Consider the following 19,171-nt stretch of genomic DNA (forward strand, 5'->3'; position numbering starts at 1 on the left):
ATTTTCTAGGCAAGAATACTGGAGTGCACATAGACATTCCCTTCTCCAGGCGAACTTCTGCACCCAGGGATGGAACCCAGGTCTCCTGCGTTGCAAGGGGATTCTTTACCTTCTAAACTACCAGGGAAACCCTGTGTTTCACTAGTCCCCTTACAGTTTCTAGGTTTCGGAGCCTGACTAAAAGGGAAGCAGTGGAAATAGCGCGCAGTATGCTCTGAAATCCACCTGAAATATCAGGCTGGGGCAAGTTACTCCTGAAAAGAAAGTTTCTCAAGAGCTACTCTGGAGCCAGGCAACTTTCTTCCTTGACTCCTCTTTAGACTTTAGTAAGTGCTACCACAAGAAGAACAAAAAGAGGTGCCCAGATAATGAGCTACTTCTGGTGTTTGGGACAGCTCTATTTTCTTTTATTCTACTTTTGGTAGCCAGACGCCAGTAGGAAGCACGCCTCCTTTAGCTCCTCGGAACCAATGACCCCAGGATTTTCCTTTGAAGCTACAATGATCCCATCTTGGCGGTGGCAGATCCCAGAAAGACAGGGTTTTAGAAATTTCCTTAAAACGCAGAGCTCTGCATAAAGACTGCCTGGGGCAGATGTAACAGCAAGACTAAGCAGGCTGGAGCGAAAGCTTTAGAAACCAGCCTAAACAAGAAAAGCAATCCTGGTAAGTTTAGCAAAGTTGACCTGGTGTGTTAAACGGTGTTTCAGGAGAAATCTGAAAGCTTCTGGTTTACAACATAAATCCAAAAAAGAGGTGTCCGGGCCCGGGGGATCTCCTAAGGGCTCAAAATGGATACGTGGGTACCTGTCTCCAAAAAAAAAAAAAGAAAACTCTAAAAAGAGCTTAGTCCCTAGCACGCTGAGGGCGTGCCCAGCGCAGAGGCTGGGTTCAATCCGCTCGGCGACCTCAAAAGCCCGGAGGCGGGAACTCCAGTCCGGCCCGGGAGTGGCCGGGGGGTGGGCTCTGGCCGCCCGCACACTGGGCATGCGCAGGGGGTGGCCCGCCGGGTCGGCTGTGGGAGCGGTGACGAGTCCGGAAGCGCCTGCGCGCGCCCCTCTGCACGAGAACTAGTTTTGTTTCCAGTCGCTGGGACCGGAGCCCGTCAGAGAGAACCCCGGGCCGGACCCGCTCGACAGCCGGCGACCCCGCAGCGATGTCCAGCAACAGCTTCGCTTACAATGAGCAGTCGGGAGGAGGGGAGGCGACGGAGCTGGGTCAGGAGGCGACCTCAACCATTTCCCCCTCCGGCGCCTTCGGCCTCTTTAGCAGCGATATGAAGAAGTGAGGAGAGAGGTTTGGGGTGGGGACGGGACTGAGGGGCTGGGGGCTCCCGGGACAGGGGCGGGGTCGCCCTGAGACCGTCCGGGAGCGGAGCGGGCCTTTCCTGCCGCGGGAGCGCTTGGCAGTGGTGGGAGTTGTTGGGAGTTTGGGTTGAGTGTGTGGAGGGGATCTCTAGGAGTTTTCAGACTTTAGTGAAAAAGAACCTTTGAGACCGCTTAGGTGCCACCCCCCAAGGACCGCGATTGAGTTGGTCTGGGGCCCAGGAGTCTGAGTTTTGAACAAACACTTCAAGCTAGTTTAACGTTTGCTTGATGACACCTGGAGAAATTCTCTCGCTAGGGTGGAAGGATTCGCGTTTGGGGAGCTGAGAGGGAAAATTAGATTGTGTGTTACGGGAACCTGTTCTGTGACCCTTAAGTGTAGAAGCAAGGTGGTGTTTTAGGCGCTTTATGAATGAACAAGCTGGTTTATTCAGACACCAGCGTTTCCGGAAAGTGTCTTTTGCATAACAGACCAAAAAAGAAAAAACAAAACCCCCCCACCAAAGGTAAAAGACAACCCCCAAACCAAAAAACAAAGCTCGGAAACACAGTAATAAGCATATGAGGAGAGAATATTTAGAGTGTGGGCAAGTGGTAAAATTTTGCAAATAATGTGGATTTTAAAAATGAACACTAAACAATGTATACGTGGTTTTTCTTTTTATTACGAGTATTTTAAGTACCACTGAAAAAGGGAAAGAAAACACCCCACTCATTGATGTTTTTGTTGTTTTTTTTTTGTGGTGGGGGAGAGGGAGTGGTTTTAAACTTACAGAAATCTGGTAACTTTGCATTTTTTTGTAATCATTTTTACATTTTTTCTTATTTTTTTTCTAGAGAACATAGCATTTTTTTATTGCTCTTTCAATCTCAATTTTATCAGAAAATCTCTCAGTACTCACTGAACATAATAGGCTGACACTAGATTTATGCTGAACTTAAATAATTTATTTGATTAAAATTAAATTAAATTTATTTAAAAAGGCATTCTGGAAATTGCTAGTAGTTGAAGTTGAGATTACATTTTGACTGCATTAAGCTAACTGAAATCTGTATGGAGTGTGCGGAACAGAGTTTTTTGTTTATTTCCTTATTCTTAGGTTAGCAAAGTTTATAAGTAATGTAACTTCAATAATTTTTCATTTTTCCTTCTGTGCATTTAGATGATGAATTATTCCAACAAGAAATCTGTTGCAGCTCTACTGTTCTATTAGCAGATATTTCAACTGTTAAATTAATGTTTAAGTCTGTAGAGTCTGTTTTGCATGTGATATGCTTACAATTGATTTACTTTTATGGATTGTGAACTTCTAAGATGTTTTCCTCTTAGAGCCTTTCGTTTCCTATTTTGTCAGATTTGGGTCTGATTTTGAAAAAAATGTGTGGGTTTGACTGTGACCAGTGTTACTGAGGTGACTGAGCATGTTGGAGTTGAAATAAAAATAGCTGACTTTGAGTACTTGTGCACACTACTTTACATTGATTATCTCATTTGGTCCTCCTGACAACTGTCTGAGTGAGTGTGACTTACGGGAAACTGTTCTGTGACTTTCAGGTGCCCCAGAGGATATAGGAGGAACCCAAAAATACTTCTTTGATTCCACTTTGCAGATGAGGAAATTGGTGCACAAATGGTTAATTTGCCTAAAATAGCCGAACTAGAACACTGCCCTGCCTGAATTTGAACTCAGACAATTTCATCTCAGAGCCCATTCTCTTGAGCATTTAGACGAAGTAGCACTTGAGGAAGTTTATTGTACCGTGGTCTTCCCTTGTATTGCAGTTGGTAAAGAATCTGCCTGCAATGCAGGAGACCCGGGTTTGATTCCTGGGTGGGGAACATCCCCTGGAGAAGGAAATAATTGTACCTTATTAGAGAATGCATACAAATCATTGAAAGTTTAAAACTTTAGTAGTCGTAGACAGTGTTTGACCTTGAGGCTTTCAGGAATTAGAAACATTTTGGCCATTGAATTGCAAACCAATGGGGTTGTACAGAAACAGGGACCTGAGTTTGGAAGTGGTCACTTAACCTCTCTTTTATTTTCTGATTTATAAACATGTGATATTTCTTGCCTTTTTAAAAAAACCCAAATGACAAAACTTATGTAAAAAACTTCAAGTTTACCCTGATCCTGTACTGTGATTTTTTTTTTTAATCTAAGTATATTTGACATCGACATGTTAATTTCAGGTATACACCATAATGTTCAGTAGGTTTTTTATATATTGAGAAATTATTACCACAGCAAGTCTGGTTAACATCTATCACCGTACTTACAGTTTGGGTCGTCCCTCCCCCCCCCCCCCCCACCGCCTCGGATGAGGACTTTAAAGATTCACTTTTAGCAACTTTCAAATATGCAGTACAGTATTATTAACTGTAGTTAACATTATATCCCCCTGACTTATTTATTTTATAACTGGAACTTTGTGCCTTGGACTTGCTTCACCCATTTCTCCCACACCCTCTGGTCTCCTTTTTGATGATTTACTTTGAATGATTTTGAGTTTGCAAAAAAGTTGCAAGAGTAATACAGAGAACTACTCTTGATGCAGGCTCAGTTTTTAAAAAATTACTACATTGCTTTATTTCTCTTTCTTTCTCCATCCACACGCAGACATACACACATTCGTATTATTATCTCTTCTGACCCTTTGGAGAATAGGTTGTATACACCATGTCCCTTTATCCTCATACCTTAGCGTGTATTTTTTAAGAACAAGGATATTCTCATTCACAACTGCAGCACTGTTACAGTTAGGAAGTTTATCATTAGTATAATTTACAGTCTATAATCCTGTGTTGTCATTTGTCCCAATAAATAATTTTATTTTTTTAGCATTTTTTTTCTCTAGTGTAGAATCCAGTCCAGGATTATGTATTTTACTTAGTTCTCGTATCTCTTTAATCTCCTTTAATTTGGAATAGTTACTTTGCCTTTGTCTTTCACTGCCTTGATATTTTTCAAGAACACAAGCCAGTTACTTTATAGCACGTTAATCAGTTTGCCTTTGCTGGTGTTTCCTCACATTTTGATTCATGTTAAATATCCCAGGCTGCAGTACTACCTTCGTAGACTTTTGTGTCAGGAGGCATAGGATGCCCGTCTTTATGATGTTAATTTTCCCAGTTATAGGGTTTTTTTTCTAGTTACCTGTGGGGGGACACTTTGAGATCATACAGGTGTTCTGCTCTTCATTAGATTCACCATCCCCTGTACTTAGCCGCTGTGTGTGAATCTCCTGAACCAGTCTTTACCATAGTGTCTGCAGTGGTGATGTTTTTACTAGAGGATAATTGCTTTGCAGTTTTGAGGTGGTCTCTGCCACACGTCAGCACGAATCAGTCGTAATTATGTGTGTGTATATATACAGTCCCTCCCTCTGGAGCGTCCCCCAACCCCCAGTTCTGTCCCTCTAGGTCATCACAGAGCACCAGGCGGGGCTCCCTGTGTTGTATAGCAGCTTCCTGATAGTTGACCTATTTTACACATGATAGTATATATATATATGTCAATGCTACTTTCTCAGTTTCTCCTAGCCTCTCTTTCCGCAGTGTCCAGAAGTCTGTTCTCCACCTCTGTGTCTCCATGTCTTCTCTGTAAATAGGTTCACTGTTTTCCTAGATTCCATATATATGTGTTGAAAGAAAAGTGCAGGTGTTAGTCACTCAGTCACATCCGACTCTTTGCAAGTCTGCCAGGCTCCTCTGTCCATGGGATTCTCTCGAGGCAAGAATACTGGAGTGGGTTGCCATTCCTTTCTCCAGGGGATCTTCCTGATCCAGGGATTGAACCCGGGTCTCCTGCATTGCAGGCAGATTCTTTACCAACTGAGCCACTAGGTGTTAATGTATGATAATTGTTTTTCTCTTTTTGACTTATTTCATTCAGTATAACAGATTCTAGGTTCATCCACCTCACTACAACTGACTCATATTTGTTTCTTTTTATGGCTGAATAATATTCATATATATATATATATATATATATATATATATATATATATATAAAATACACCTCCCCCCCACCACACACACACCTTTTATATTGACGTCTAGGTTGCTTCTATGTCGTGGCTATGGTAAATAGTGCTGCAGTGAACATTGGGGTATGTGTGCCTTTTAGAATTGTGGTTTTCTCAGGGTATATGCCCACTAGTGGGATTGCTGGGTCATATGGTAGTTTTATTCCTGGTTTGTTAAGGAGTCCATACTGTTCTCCATAGTGGCTATACCAGTTTACATTCCCTCCAGCAGTGCAGTAGAGTCCCCTTTTCTCCACATTCTCTCCAGCATTTATTATTTGTAGTTTTCTTTTTTATGATGGCTGTTCTGCTTGGTATGAGGTGTTTTCTTTTGTCTTAAACGCTTATTTTAACCAGTTTGGGTGTGTGTGTATAATTTAAAATAGTAATTATTAATAATTTATTTTTGGATTAAGCATTTAATTATAAATTAATTTATAGAAATTACTAATTAGTTTTTCTTAACAATGGTAAAACTACTAAGTTTCTGAATCTCTCTCTCTTTTTTTTTTTTTTTGAGAACATCACAGTGTAATAGAAAGTATTGAACCTAGAGTGAAAAGACCTGGATTTAAGTTGATGTTTTCTGCTTGTAGTAACGCTTCTTTGTTCAAGTTTCTTGATCTCTTCAAACTTTAGTGCCTTTATTTCTAGGGAGAGTATGATAATACTTGCCTATTTTGTGAGTTTTTCACAAGATGGTATAGTTGAAATGACTTCTGAACTAGAATAGTAACTAACACTATTTGGAAAAGTTGTTGAAAGCTTCACTGAGGTGGTAATGTATTAGGTCATAAAGCCTAAGAAGACTTTTGCCAGGTGGAGAACAGGGGGAGTTCTTCAGGCAAAGTAAATAGAAACCAGGAGAGTTGCAAAAGAAAATGCACGTTTAGATGAAATATAGATTCAAGCATCAGCATTTAGAATTGTGGGTAGTAATTAAAGTATGGGAATGGATGAAATCGCCCAGGGAGAACTTTTCTTTTTAGGAGAAGAGGCAGTTTAGACAAAACTGTAGGGAGCATCAACATTTAAGGTGTGAATGAATGAACAACTAGGGAAGGAGACAGTGCTCAGAGGGCTAGGAAACCAGAGGAAAGTTTAAAAAAAAAAGCAAGCTGAGAGGAGCAAGGACGTGGTTAACTATGTTAGGAGTTGCTGAGAGAAGGCAGATGGAATGAAGGCTGAAAAGTGGCCATTGGATTTAACAATTAAAAGGTAACCAAGGTAGCATTTTTTCAGTCCTTGCTGAAATTGGGGTGGTCTTTTCATTTGTTTGATTTGCAGAGCTGATTTAGCCCCAAAGGACTGCATGCTTTTCTGTTGTCTTACTATATCGTGTAGTCTGATGTAATCAATGTCAGTGTTTTTGCATTGCAAATGATAAAGCCTAGCTTCCTTTTTTAACTTAAATTTTATTCATTGTCAGCTTTGTATTATCCATGAAAATTACATTACTTATAACTCTTTAACCTTTAATATCAGTGTTTCTCAGTGGAGGCCACTAGGAATTTTACGTGGGTCTCTGGTGTGTGTACATTATGGTAGGGTACAATCCTAAGGGCCGCAAAGAGTTGGATATGGCTGAGTGACTGGGCACACGACAGACAACACATCTAGCTCAATCCACGCTGCTTTTTCTCACTTTCAAGGGGCATATAGACATGTATCTGAATGAGAGTAACCTTTTTATAGGGATGTTCTCGAGTTAACTTTATTGAAAGTAAAGATGAACCAGTCTTATCGACCAAGAAAATGCAGAGGGCTACAAATAAAATAATTTATTTGGGATCTTAAGAATTGTAGCTCAAGATTGTACAGTGGAAAAGAGTTCAGGGTCTTCCAACTAATAAAAAAAATTAAAAAAAAAAAAACAGTTCAGGGTCTTATAAAGATGAAAGCCACAAGGTCGTTGTTATCTGGCAAGAACTATGGTTGACCAAGACTTCTCTGGTGGCAAGATGGTAAAGCGTCTGCCTATAGTGCAGGAGACCTGGGTTCAATCCCTGGGTTGGGAAGATCTCCCGGAGAAGGAAATGGCAACCCACTCCAGTATTCTTGCCTGGAAAATCCCATGGACAGAGGATCCTGGCAGGCTGTAGTCCAAAGAGTCACAAAGAGTCAGACACAACTGAGTGACTTCACTTTCATGGTGGACCACGATGCAAGGAAGTATTTGCTCTTAATGAATAGACTGTCACGAGTTACTTTAGAGTAAAGGTTGGATAAATATTCTGAGTTTCTGGAACATTGGGCACATATTCTGGATACCTCCGTTAAGATAGTAAGTGGTCGAAGTTCAGATTCCATCTGGGCTGTTGTCCTTAAGTCACACTTCATCAGCGGCCTCCCGGCTCTGTTTTAGAGAGCTCTCCAGCCACTGCTGACTTTGTTTTATTTTCCTTTTGCAGCCCCAGATGTCAATGCCTTGTTGATAGTAACACACTAGTTTGTATATTTTTGTTTTTGTATTTCTTCCAGTTTTGTTGAGATATAATTGATATACAGCACTGCATGAGTTTAAGGTATACAACATAATGATTTGGCTTATATACACCATGAAATTATTACCACAGTAAATTTAATGAACATCCATCATCTCCTGTAAATGTAACATTAAAGAAATAGAAAGTAATTTTTTCCCTTGTGATGGGAACTCAGGATTTACTTAACAATTTTCACTTATAACATATAGCAGTGTTATATTATCATGTTGTATAGCACATTCCCAGTTGTGAGATAAAGTACTTAAAACTGGAAGTCTGTACCTTTTGACTGTCTTTATCCAATTCCCCCACTCCCCAATCTCCCTACTTCTGGTAACCACAAATCTGATCTCTTTTTCTGTAAGTTTGTGTGTTTGTTTTTGGTGAGTAATTGACCTGTCACACGCTACGTTAGTTCTTGGTACATAGCACAGTAGTTCAATATTTCTATACATTTCTAAATGATCACTGTGATAAGTCTAGCTGGTGTCTCTTGCCATACAAAGATACTTCATATTTATTGACTGTATTCTCCAGACTGTACATTTCATTACCCATGATTCATTTATTTTGTAACTGAATTTTGTACACCGATACCCTCTTTCCCCAAAATCATCTGTTTGTTCTTTGTATCTGTGATTCTACTTCTGTTTAGTTATGTTTGTTCATTTGGTTTTCTCGATTCCATGTATATCTTTCCCTGTCTGACTTGTTGCCCTTAGCATGATACCCTTTGGTCATTACATGTTGTAGAAAATGGCAAGATTTCATTCTTTTTTATGGGTGAGTAATATCCCACTGAGTTTTGTGTGTTGTCTGTATATATATACACCATGTATTCTTTGGTCATTCACCTGTCAGTGGACACTTAGATTGTTTTCGTACCTTGGCTATTTAAATAATGCCGCAGTGAACTTCTGGTGCATATATCTTTTCAAATTACTGTTTTTGTTTTCTTTGAATAAATACCCAGGAGTGGAATCGCTAAATCATATGATAGCTGCTTTCAAGTTTTTGAGGAACCTCCATACCCTTATGGCTGCGGCAATTTACAGTGCCATCAACAGTGTACAATAGTCCCTTTTTTCCCACATCTTTGCCATTTTGTATTGAGTTGTTTGGTTTTTCTCATACTGACTTGTATGAGCTGTTTATATATTTTGGACATTAATCCCTTGTCACTAATATCAGTTGTGGATATTTTCTCCCATTCCATAGATTGTCTCTTTCCTTTGTTGATCGTTTCCTTTGCTGTGCAAACACTTTTAATTAGATCCACTTATTTATTTTTGCTTTTTTCTCTTTTGTCTTAGGAGACAGGTCCAAAAAAAATAGTCATGATTTTTGTCAATATTCCGCCTCTGTCTTTTTCTAGACGTTTTAGGGTTTCAGATCTTCAATCCATTTTGAATTTGTTTTTATATATGCTGTGAGGTAATGTTCTAACCTCAACTTGTACACCTAGCTTGTCGAAGAGACTGTCTTTATTGTACCTTAAACTTTATTGTACCTTAGACTCTTGGTTGGTGTCGGCCTCTAGGTAGGGGGACCAGGCCCAGGGGGTCATGGAGCTGGTGCCAGACTGCTGGTGAGTGGGCAGGTCCTACCAGCTGGCTGTGGGGCCTTGTTTGTCCCAGGTCTGGTCCCCTCCTCTGGGTGGATGGGGCTGGGCCCAGGATGGTGCTGGCCTGCTGGCAGGTGGGGAGGGGGGGATCGACGGGCTGCTGGACCCGGGGCTCTTGCTCACGCCTTGGTGGGTGGGCTGCATCCTAAGTCTTCTGGTAGACAGGGCGGGTCCTGGGGTAGCTGAGGGCTCGGGGTCCTCTGGCAGCTGGCCTGTTGGTGGGCAGGACTGGGTACCCTCAGCTGCTCTTTGGTCTAGAGTGTTCCAGGACTGGTGCCTGTGGGCTGGTGGGTGGGCTGGGTCTTGACACTAGTAAACTAGAAGAGAATTCCTGAATGACACTTGCCAGCACCCGTATCCTTGTGAAATGAGCTCCCCCAAGTGGCTGCCACCAGCGTTTGTGTCTCCAGGATACTTCCCAGTTGCCTCTTGCCTCTTTGGGAGTCTTTCCAAGATCAGCAACTTGGTCTGACCTAGGTTCCTCTCAGAATACTGCTTCTGCCTTGGAACCTGGAGCATGTGAGATTTTGTATGTATGTTACTAAGAGTGGTATGCGTGCATGGCATGCGTGCTCAGTCATGTCTGATTCCTGACTCTTTGCGACCCCATGAACTGTAGCCCACCAGGCTCCTCCAGCCATGGGATTTTCCAGGCAAGAATACTGGAGTGGGTTGCCATTTCCTTCTCCAGGGGATGTTCCAGACCCAGGGATCGAACTCCTGTCTCCCGCATTGCAGGCAGACTCTTGACCATCTGAGCCACCAGGGAATCCATTAATTAGATAGTGTAGTTTATGTGAAGATGCCTAGCAAAGTGTTTGGCTCATAATTTTGCATAATAAATATTTTAGATCTTTTACTTAATGACTGATCATTGAATGATTCAGATTCTACTAATATTTACTGTCACTTCAGCCAGTGTAGTTAAAAAATAAACATGACCAGATTCTGTGGACCTTATAACAGAAGGAAAAACCTAACCTCCTATCCCTGTTAATGTATTATTGCATCACCGTGAAGGCCCCAAACAGCCATTTTCTTTATGTCATTGCTTGAGGTTTTGTTGTGGTTAGGTTTAATTGACTTAGAATTGTCATGTAGGTATTGAATGAATTTTATAATCAAGGTTTTGAAGTCTATACCATTCTTCAGATAGCATTTTTATTTTCAAATGTGGGGTTATACTGTAAGTATAATTAATTCTTCTGTGTTTTCAGCTGATAAGATTTTTATCTTATTTTTATTTGGTGAGATAAGGCTAATGTGAACTAATACGAATAGTACAAATTGTGTAATAATTCTCAAGATTTCAGTGTGATATACCTAACAAAAAATGACTTATTATAAGCCTTTATTTATTTTTTTCCAGAATGAATAGTGCATTTTAATGTGAACTTGAGTTTTGTTTTTTTTTGGTCTTTATTTTGTATTAGGGTATAGTCGATTAACAGGGCTTCCCTGATAGCTCAGTTGGTAAAGAATCCGCCTGCAATTCAGGAGATCCCAGTTCAATTCCTGGGTCGGGAAGATCTGCTGGAGCAGGGATAGGCTACCCACTCCAGTATTCTTGGGCTTCCCTTGTGGCTCAGCTGGTAAAGAATCTGCCTGCAATGCGGGAGACCTGGGTTCGATTCCTGGGTTGGGAAGATCCCCTGGAGAAGGGAGAAGCTACCCACTCCAGTATTCTTGGGCTTCCCTTGTGGCTCAGCTGGTAAAGAATCCGCCTGCAATGCAGGAGACCTAGGTTCGATCCCGGGGTTGGGAAGATCCCCTGGAGAAGGGAAAGGCTCCCACTCCAGTATTCTAGCCTGGAGCATTCCATGGACTGTATAGTCCATGGGGTCACAAAGAATTGGACACGCTGAGCCACTCTCACTTTGATAGTGGATTAACAAACAGTGTTGTGATAATTTCAGGGGAACAGCAAAGGGACTCAGCCGTACATATACGTGTGTCTATAAGCCTTTATTTTTGTAAACAGTGATTTACTGAAGAAAGTGGACATGCTGGAATTTTGAAATGTCAAACATTTTAGTTTGAGATGCTGAAAATGTTGGAGCTCTGAGTTGTTAGCATATTATGAAGAGGCACGGGCTCTTCATTGTGAATTCCTTTCTCTTGTGTTTAGGAATTTGGTGTTGCTGGTATGAAAATATACTCCACTAATGATTTCCATAGCATATTTTTGTCCTTGTCATCATCTTCGATTTCTGAAGATTTAATTCCTTCGAGTTTGATAACTCCAGTTTTGGTAACTGCTCATCTTGTTAATTCTGCTTAACTTGTTGGAATTTGTGGCCACTTAATCTAGTTATGGCAATGTTAACAGCATAGTTGCCATGCTGTATATGTAAATTGGGCCCTAATGTTTTTATTTACAAGGAACATATGAAATATAAGGCAGTTTCAGGGCTTTATTATATTTTGGCCACAATGCGTGGCTTGTGGAATACTAGCTCCCTGCCCAGGGATTGAATCCTGGCCACGACAGTGAAAGCAGCGAGTCTTAACTACTGGACCACTAGGAGACTCCCAATTTCAGTGTTTTTATTGCTCTTTTACTAAGTAAATGTCATGTGTTCTAAGGTGGCTGTTAACAAAAGAAGAAGCTATACAATGATATCTGCAGTACATTCCTAGGTAGATGAATTAGTTGTTTTTGTCTTCATGTAAGTAAGACTGTTAGTTCTACAAAGGGCCAGCTATTCAGGTTAAGGATTGTCACTTTTAGTGGTGCAGTAGGATTCCTATAATTTAATTCTTGAAATGTTCTTCAAATCAAATAAAAGTTTACCACATTGAACAAAAAAAGTGATGAAATACTGCAGAGCCCTGCTTTGCAACAGATTATAACAGTGTTCTATTTTATTTGCTTAGCTTGCATTTCTTCTTGGAGCAGGTTCAGTTCTGACTTTTACAGTTTATCTTAACTATTCAACCAGAAAACATAGGTATGTTATTTTAAGATCACTGATTTTGTGAAATCCAAGGAGAAAATCTAGAATATTTAAAATCAAGCCTTACTACTAAATCCCAGGATGTGATATATTATTTCTAAAAATATTTAGAATTTGAGGTAACATTGCTAGAACTGAATGAGGAAAACCGAAAAGATCAGACAGATGGTGGGTTGAAATGTTCTTTTTTACTGCAGAAAAGTTACAAATGCTCATGGAATGACAAATGTTTTATAGTGAAATAATTTGACAGTATTGCAATTGTGAATATAAATGAACTACCGACGAAAACAAATTGCCTGCAGTCCAAATTCAAAATTTAAAGTGAAGAGCCCAAAGTAGAATAATCAAGAAGGAAATGATTTTCCTATATTTCACATTATTATGAATAACATTCTTTGGTTTATGTACTTAGGGAAGACTTATTTAACATGTCAGCTGGAAAGAGTTCATAGATCTACAAAAGTGAACAATTTATAGTCAATGTCTGCTTATTGATGGGCTGATTACTTGTATTGCTGATAGGGACTGACCTAATTAGAAGGCCAGTGTCTTTAATCTGGCAGCTGAGTGAGGTGGCATGCCAGCTGGATAAGCGAGAGGCTTATGAAAAATGCTGGTCCCAAGATCATGGGTTGGCAGAGCTTTACTCTAGGAGTAGGTTACCTAAAATTTCTTAAAGCCTTGGTTAAGGATGTAGTCATAAAGAATAAGGGGGAAATTTAGTACTATGGGGGCGGAAGGGTAGGGGGGAGAGTTGAAGGTTGGGGGCCAGATTGTGTAGGGCCCTGTAAGGACTTTGGATTTTACTCTTGAGTGTGAAGAGAAGCCATTGGAAGGTTTTGAGCAGAATGGGCATTTAGAAGTCAGTCAGTCATTATTAAGTGACTACTGTGTGCCAGATGTATTTGTATTTTCAAAGAGGTTATGGTCTGCAGGATACTTGAGACCTTATTCATTTCTTTTTTTTTTCTTTTATTTATTTATTTTTTATTGACCTTATTCATTTCTAATGTTTCTTTCTATAACCTAAAAATATAGAAGTAACTTATGGATTTAACAAATATGAGTGCCTTCTTTTGCTTGGTACTCTTCTTAATGCTGGGGATTAATCAATCAGTGGACAAAATGCCTGCTTTCATGGAGTGTATTCCAATCTGAAGAAGATAAGCAATAAAATAAGTCAATATATGGTCAGTCATTTGATAACAGGGAGCTCTAGAGAGAAAAATAAGGCAGGGAAAGAGGATAGAGAATTAAGATGGAGGTTGGGTTGAGTTTGAAATAGCGGGGTGAAGAAAAGATGCTTGCAAATACCTGAAGTAGGTGAGGGAGTGACTTGCAGAAGTCTGGGGAGAAAGAAGTCTTCAGTCAGAGGAATTGTGTGTGCTCAGGCTCTGAGGCAGAAGAATTTCTGATCTGAGAGCGTAGCAAAGAGGCCAGTATGTCTGCACAGAGTGAATGAAGGCAGAGAAGGGAGTAGTAGATGAGAGCAGAGAGGTAAGGACCAGATTGTGTAGGGCTTTTTGTCCATCCTTGTAAGGACTTGGATTTTACTCTGTGTGAGAAAGAAGCCATTGGAGGGTTTTGAACTGAAGAGTGAGATGACCCAACTTATGTTTTTAATATATTGCTTTGTCTCCTGAACTAGGAATAGACTGCAGATCTGAGGCAGGGAGACCAGCAAGGAGACCCTACAGTAACCCTGGCAAGATAAGGTGACGCCTCAGTCCAATTGGTGGTAGAGGGGAGCAGTGATTGGATTCTGCATATATTTTGAAAGTAGATTCAGTGAGATTTGCTGATGGTTTGAATGGTGGTGTGTGAGAGAAAAAGATATCAAGGATGGACACAAGCTTTTTGCCTAAACAGCTGGAAGTTTGGGACTGGTATCAACTGAAATGAAGATGACTGTATATAGAGGAACTTTTTAAAGAGGGGAGATGTTCAGGAGCTTGAGCACGTTCAGTGTGAGACACCTATTAGGCATCCGGGTGGAGATGCTAAGTAGACAGTTGGATACACGAGTCCAGCTTAGGGAAGAGGTAGGCTAGAGACAGAAGTTTGGGAGCCATAAGATGATAGGAACGCTGTGGCCAGTTAAAAGTAAATTGGAGACTTCCCTGGCAGTCTGGTGGTTAAGACTTCACCTTCCAGTGCAGGGGGTGCAAGCGCGATCCCAGGTCAGGGAGTTATGATCCCACATGACTCGTGGCCAAAAAACCAAAACATAGGACATATACTATTGTAACAAATACAATAAAAACTTTTAAAATGGTCCACATAAAAAAAAAATCTCAAAAAATAGTAAGTAAAGTTAAAAATACACAGTTCTTAAATTTTCTGCCTGTCTGACAGATTGGATTTCCCAAGGTGATTGGATCCTTGAACATTTCTTTAAAAAGAAAATGTAGTTAAGTTCCTGGAAGTCAGAGATAGATTTTGTTTACACACACAAACACACAGACACAAACACACAGAGCCATCTTTCTTGGTACCTTATATAGTGCTTAACAAATGATTTTGGATAATAGTGATTACAAATGATTCCCACCCGCCTTTTTTTTTTTTTAGCATTTTTAGTATTTTAAAACTTTTCATTAATATGGTAAAAATTATAAAAAATTTCAGTATTATTTGGTCAATATCATATGTTTTATGTTTCAAAAATTTAAAAATATATGTGGAAATAATTTAATCTTTTGAAAATTACAATAGTTTTTTCAACAGAATGCAGAATTTAAAATAAACGTGTAAAGCTCAGTGCTTTACATTTTCAGATTTTTTTTCCTGTCATATAGGAAATTGTAGGATTTTTTTTGGTTTCTAGGCCTACATGGCCTTCATCAGGAAACTTGACAGGGCTGTGTGACTTTTTTAAAAATTGTGATTAAAAAATATATAACATAAAATTTACCATCTTAACCATTTTTAAGTATACAGTCCGTTAGTGTTAAGTATACTCACATTGTTGTTCAACAGATCACAGAACTGTTTCGTTTTGTAACAGTGCCAAGTGATTTTTTCAAAACTGAATTTTTTACTGAGATTTTCAAGTGCTTCAGGGACAAAGCTTATCTAAGGTAGAGATTGAATATTGGTTTCCTCAATTCCCTAAACAGAAGGCTAATCCAAACTCATCAGATGGAAAACTTGCCTTCTGTGGCCTTGGAAAGTTGATTTTTTTCTTTTTAAGGATTTAAAAATTAATCTGGCTTTGAGTTGGCATATCTTATGAACATAGTAGAAAACTTATATTTATTTTACTGTAGTTTATGGATTTCTTGGAGGAAAATCTAATACTAATACCCATACTTGATGCACACACTGCCTCTTTGGCATGTCTGTGTTTATGCCCATCTGCTCCTGTGGCACCATGCCCATTATTCCAGTGGCATGCCAGTGTCAGTGGGGCATGTGAGCCAACAAAGATGAATTGTTTGGATGGAATACACTATTCTGTAATACTGATTAATTTTGAGCTGATGAATCTACATGAGATAATGTTAACCAAATATAGTCAAAGTAGTGTCAGTGAAAATAAAATTTATTTTGACTTAGACAGAAGTGTATCACAGGTGCTTTAGTCTACTGCTGAGAATAGTTAGTGTTTATTATGGTTCCAGTGATCAGCTTTCTTTTCACAAAACTTTGAATTCAAGAGAAAAAAGAATGCAACAGTTTTCTTGTGGTCGATTATAAAAATTAGGGAAGTATTGTGGCACCATAGGTTATGGATTTTATACTTATTCTATAATTCCTGAAATGTTTTCTTAATATACTCAACTTTAGAAGTTCATAGTAACGTGGTAAATGGGAAGAATGTTGGATTTCAAAACAAGACTCAGGTTTAATTCTTTGCTCTGCTGTTCCCTAATTCTGTGTTGGTATACTTGAAAATTATGTTTAGAATTTCTTACATGTGTAATTTTTTACTTGCATGTTATCCTTACATTCTCTGAGCTTCGGCTTCCTTATTAATTGAATAGTGAAGAACTCTGCATGCTTCCTAGAGACTCTGATACTAAAATAAATAAATAATGTTTTAAGTTCTAGAAAATGCTTTTAGGTGACTAAATAAGTTAATCATATGTTATCAATGTAAGGCATGTTAGTAATAGAGAAAATGCATCACTTCCCCATTCTTGTACCCCCCTGAGATAATCACAATGGAAAAGTTCTTGTGTATCCTTCTAGAAAAAAATTTGTAAACCAAATGATCATATATATGTATAATATTACCAAATGATAATATATAGTAACATTTTAAAATGTTACTACACTGAATCTTTATAATTGTTAGTGCATTACATCTTCTCCCTCATATTTATTGGTTTATTTTCTCAATGAAATACCTTATATGTCCTTTGTCCATTTCCCTGTTGGATCAGCTCTTGTTGATTAGTTAAGGGTCTTTTGTATTCTAAGGAAATTAGCTCTGAGTTAAATTCCAAATTCATTTTATTTGTTTTTTGACTTAAGTTTATGGCACTTATTCTTAGTGCAAAAATTTTAAAACTTTCTGTGTTTATATTTATCAAATTTAAATGACTTTTGAGACTCCATGAGTCTTCTTAATCTTTTATCGAAAGTGGCAACTTTGGTTTATGGTGCTGTTAAACAGAAAAAAGAATTTTAGCTTGTTCCTAAGTAGCTATGTGATATTTCCTTTTAAAACTTTAAGGATGAGTAGTCGCATTCTAGAAAGTATTCCTTATATCCTGAGCAAAACTAAAATCTATTTCCTGCTGCCTGCCAACAGAATAGTAGCTGAGGACTTTGGTAACGGGTTTGGCAAATATGGAGACTTTTTGGTATATATATGACATCATGGTTTTTAAAACATGCACACGTAGAATGTATACATGGAAGATGTATGCGTAGTTTTTAACTTTTACTGGGGTCGTGGACCATTTTGAGAATCCAGTGAAAGCTTAGAGTTTTCCTGTATTCCTCTGAGGAACATGGTTAATATATAGCTTATGTTCATTTATTCTTTCAACTCGTTTGTATTGTGTTTTTAGTGTACTTGAGGAAACAACCATTGTGTACATTTACAGACCCTTTGTAGACCTTCTTTTGGTCTTTATCATCTGTGTTTGTTCCTGCCATGTATCTTTGCAAAATTCCTATGGTTGGCTCCTTGTCTTCTGAGATCTCAGCTTAACTGATCACTTCTACCTATAGAGATCTTTTGTGATTGCCCAGTCTTACTTTAATTGTATTACCTTATTTTAATTATTCGAATAGTACTTATTCTGTTTATATTTATTTTTCCCTTCCCTTTCCCTCTCTCCTTCCCTCCCTCCCTCCCTCCCGCTTCTGTCATTTCTGTCATTCCCCCTCACCTGCATTCTCACTTAGAATGTAAGTCCAGTACTTAGAATAGTTCCTGAAACCTAGTATATACCAAATAAATGAATGTTCTAGGCCCAGTGGTAAATGCTTTACAATGATCTCATTAAGTTTTCTTAACTTTTGTGAAAGATACCATCCTTTAGTTTTGTTGATTTTTATCTATTGTAGTTTCTTTCTGTTGTATTGAATTCTCCCCTTATACTTTATTTCTTTACTTGTTCTTTGAGTTTAATTTGCTATTATTCTTCTAGTTTCCTGAAATGGAAGCCTAGAATATTGATGTTCAATCTTTCTTCTTTTATATTGCATTTCAGTTCAGTTCGGTTGCTCAGTTGTGTCTGACTCTGTGACCCCATGGGCTGCAGCACACCGGGCCTCCCTGTCCAGCACCAACTCCCGGAGCTTTCTCAAACTCGTGTCCATCGAGTCGGTGATGCCATCCAAGCATCTCATCCTCTGTTGTCCCCTTCTCCTCCTGCCTTCAATCTTTCCCGGCGTCAGGGTCTTTTCCAGTGAGTCAGTTCTTCACATCAGGTGGCCAAAGTATTGGAGTTTCAGCTTCTGCATCAGTCCTTCCAATTAGAAATATAAATTTACTTATAAGTGCTGCTTTTACTATATATCATGAGTTGTGAGATGTTGTAATTTTGTTGGTCAGTTCAGAATATTTTCTAATATCCCTGATGATTTTTTCTTTGACCCGTAGGTTATTTAAAGTGTGTTGCTTATCTTGCCCAACATCTGAGCATTTTCTAGTTTTTTTTTCTGTTATGGGTTTTTAGTTAGATTCCATGTACCCTAAATGATTTTAGACCTTTGAAATCTGTTAAGATCTTATCCAGCATATAATTTTATTTTGATAAGTAATGTTCCATGTGCACTTGAAAAGAATGTTTTTCTGCAGTTGGATATACTGTTCTATGCATGTCAGGTTAAGCTGGTTATTTGTGTTCATATTTTCTACATCTTTATTGAATTTTTTTATCTGCTTGTTCTAAGAGGTGTGTTAAAAGTGCCAGTCATGCTCGTGGATATATGTCTTTTTCTTCTATTAGTTCTGCTTTATAGATGGAAGTTTTCCTTTGTAGATGAAAGGTATAAATTTAGAATAAATCTCATGTAAATTTAGAGTTGTCTTCCTTTTGAAATGATATCCTTTTATATCCTGGCAGCAGATCCTCAGCAGTTATTGGTCTGAAAATCACTTTTTTTCACCATCAGCTTTGAAGCGTATTTTCTTTCAGTGGGTTTGTTGTTTGTTGGCCTTTTTTCTTTCAGCTTTTTAAAGATGTCATTTGATTTTCTTCTGACCTCTGTAAATTCTTTTGAAAAGTTGGCTGTTGGTATTATTGGATTAAGGATTAATAGACTATGGCCTGCGCATTCGTGCATG

The 19,171-nt window shown here is 38.9% G+C and overlaps 1 protein-coding gene across 2 annotated transcripts in view; it reads left to right on the forward strand.

Annotated features, from left to right (window-relative positions):
• Positions 1-991: 991 nt before the first annotated feature.
• AP3B1 (adaptor related protein complex 3 subunit beta 1) overlaps positions 992-19,171 on the forward strand; it is a 228,004-nt gene continuing 209,824 nt past the window's right edge. The window contains exon 1 of one of the 2 annotated variants that reach the window (XM_043919981.1): positions 992-1,283. In XM_043919981.1, coding sequence (XP_043775916.1) covers positions 1,156-1,283 — 128 coding nt within the window. In that variant the 5' untranslated portion in view covers positions 992-1,155. The remainder of the gene's footprint in view (positions 1,284-19,171) is intronic. The other variant, XM_043919980.1, reaches the window with a different exon arrangement.

This window comes from Cervus elaphus, chromosome 12 (assembly GCF_910594005.1).
Source record: "Cervus elaphus chromosome 12, mCerEla1.1, whole genome shotgun sequence".
Classification (NCBI taxonomy): domain Eukaryota; kingdom Metazoa; phylum Chordata; class Mammalia; order Artiodactyla; family Cervidae; genus Cervus; species Cervus elaphus.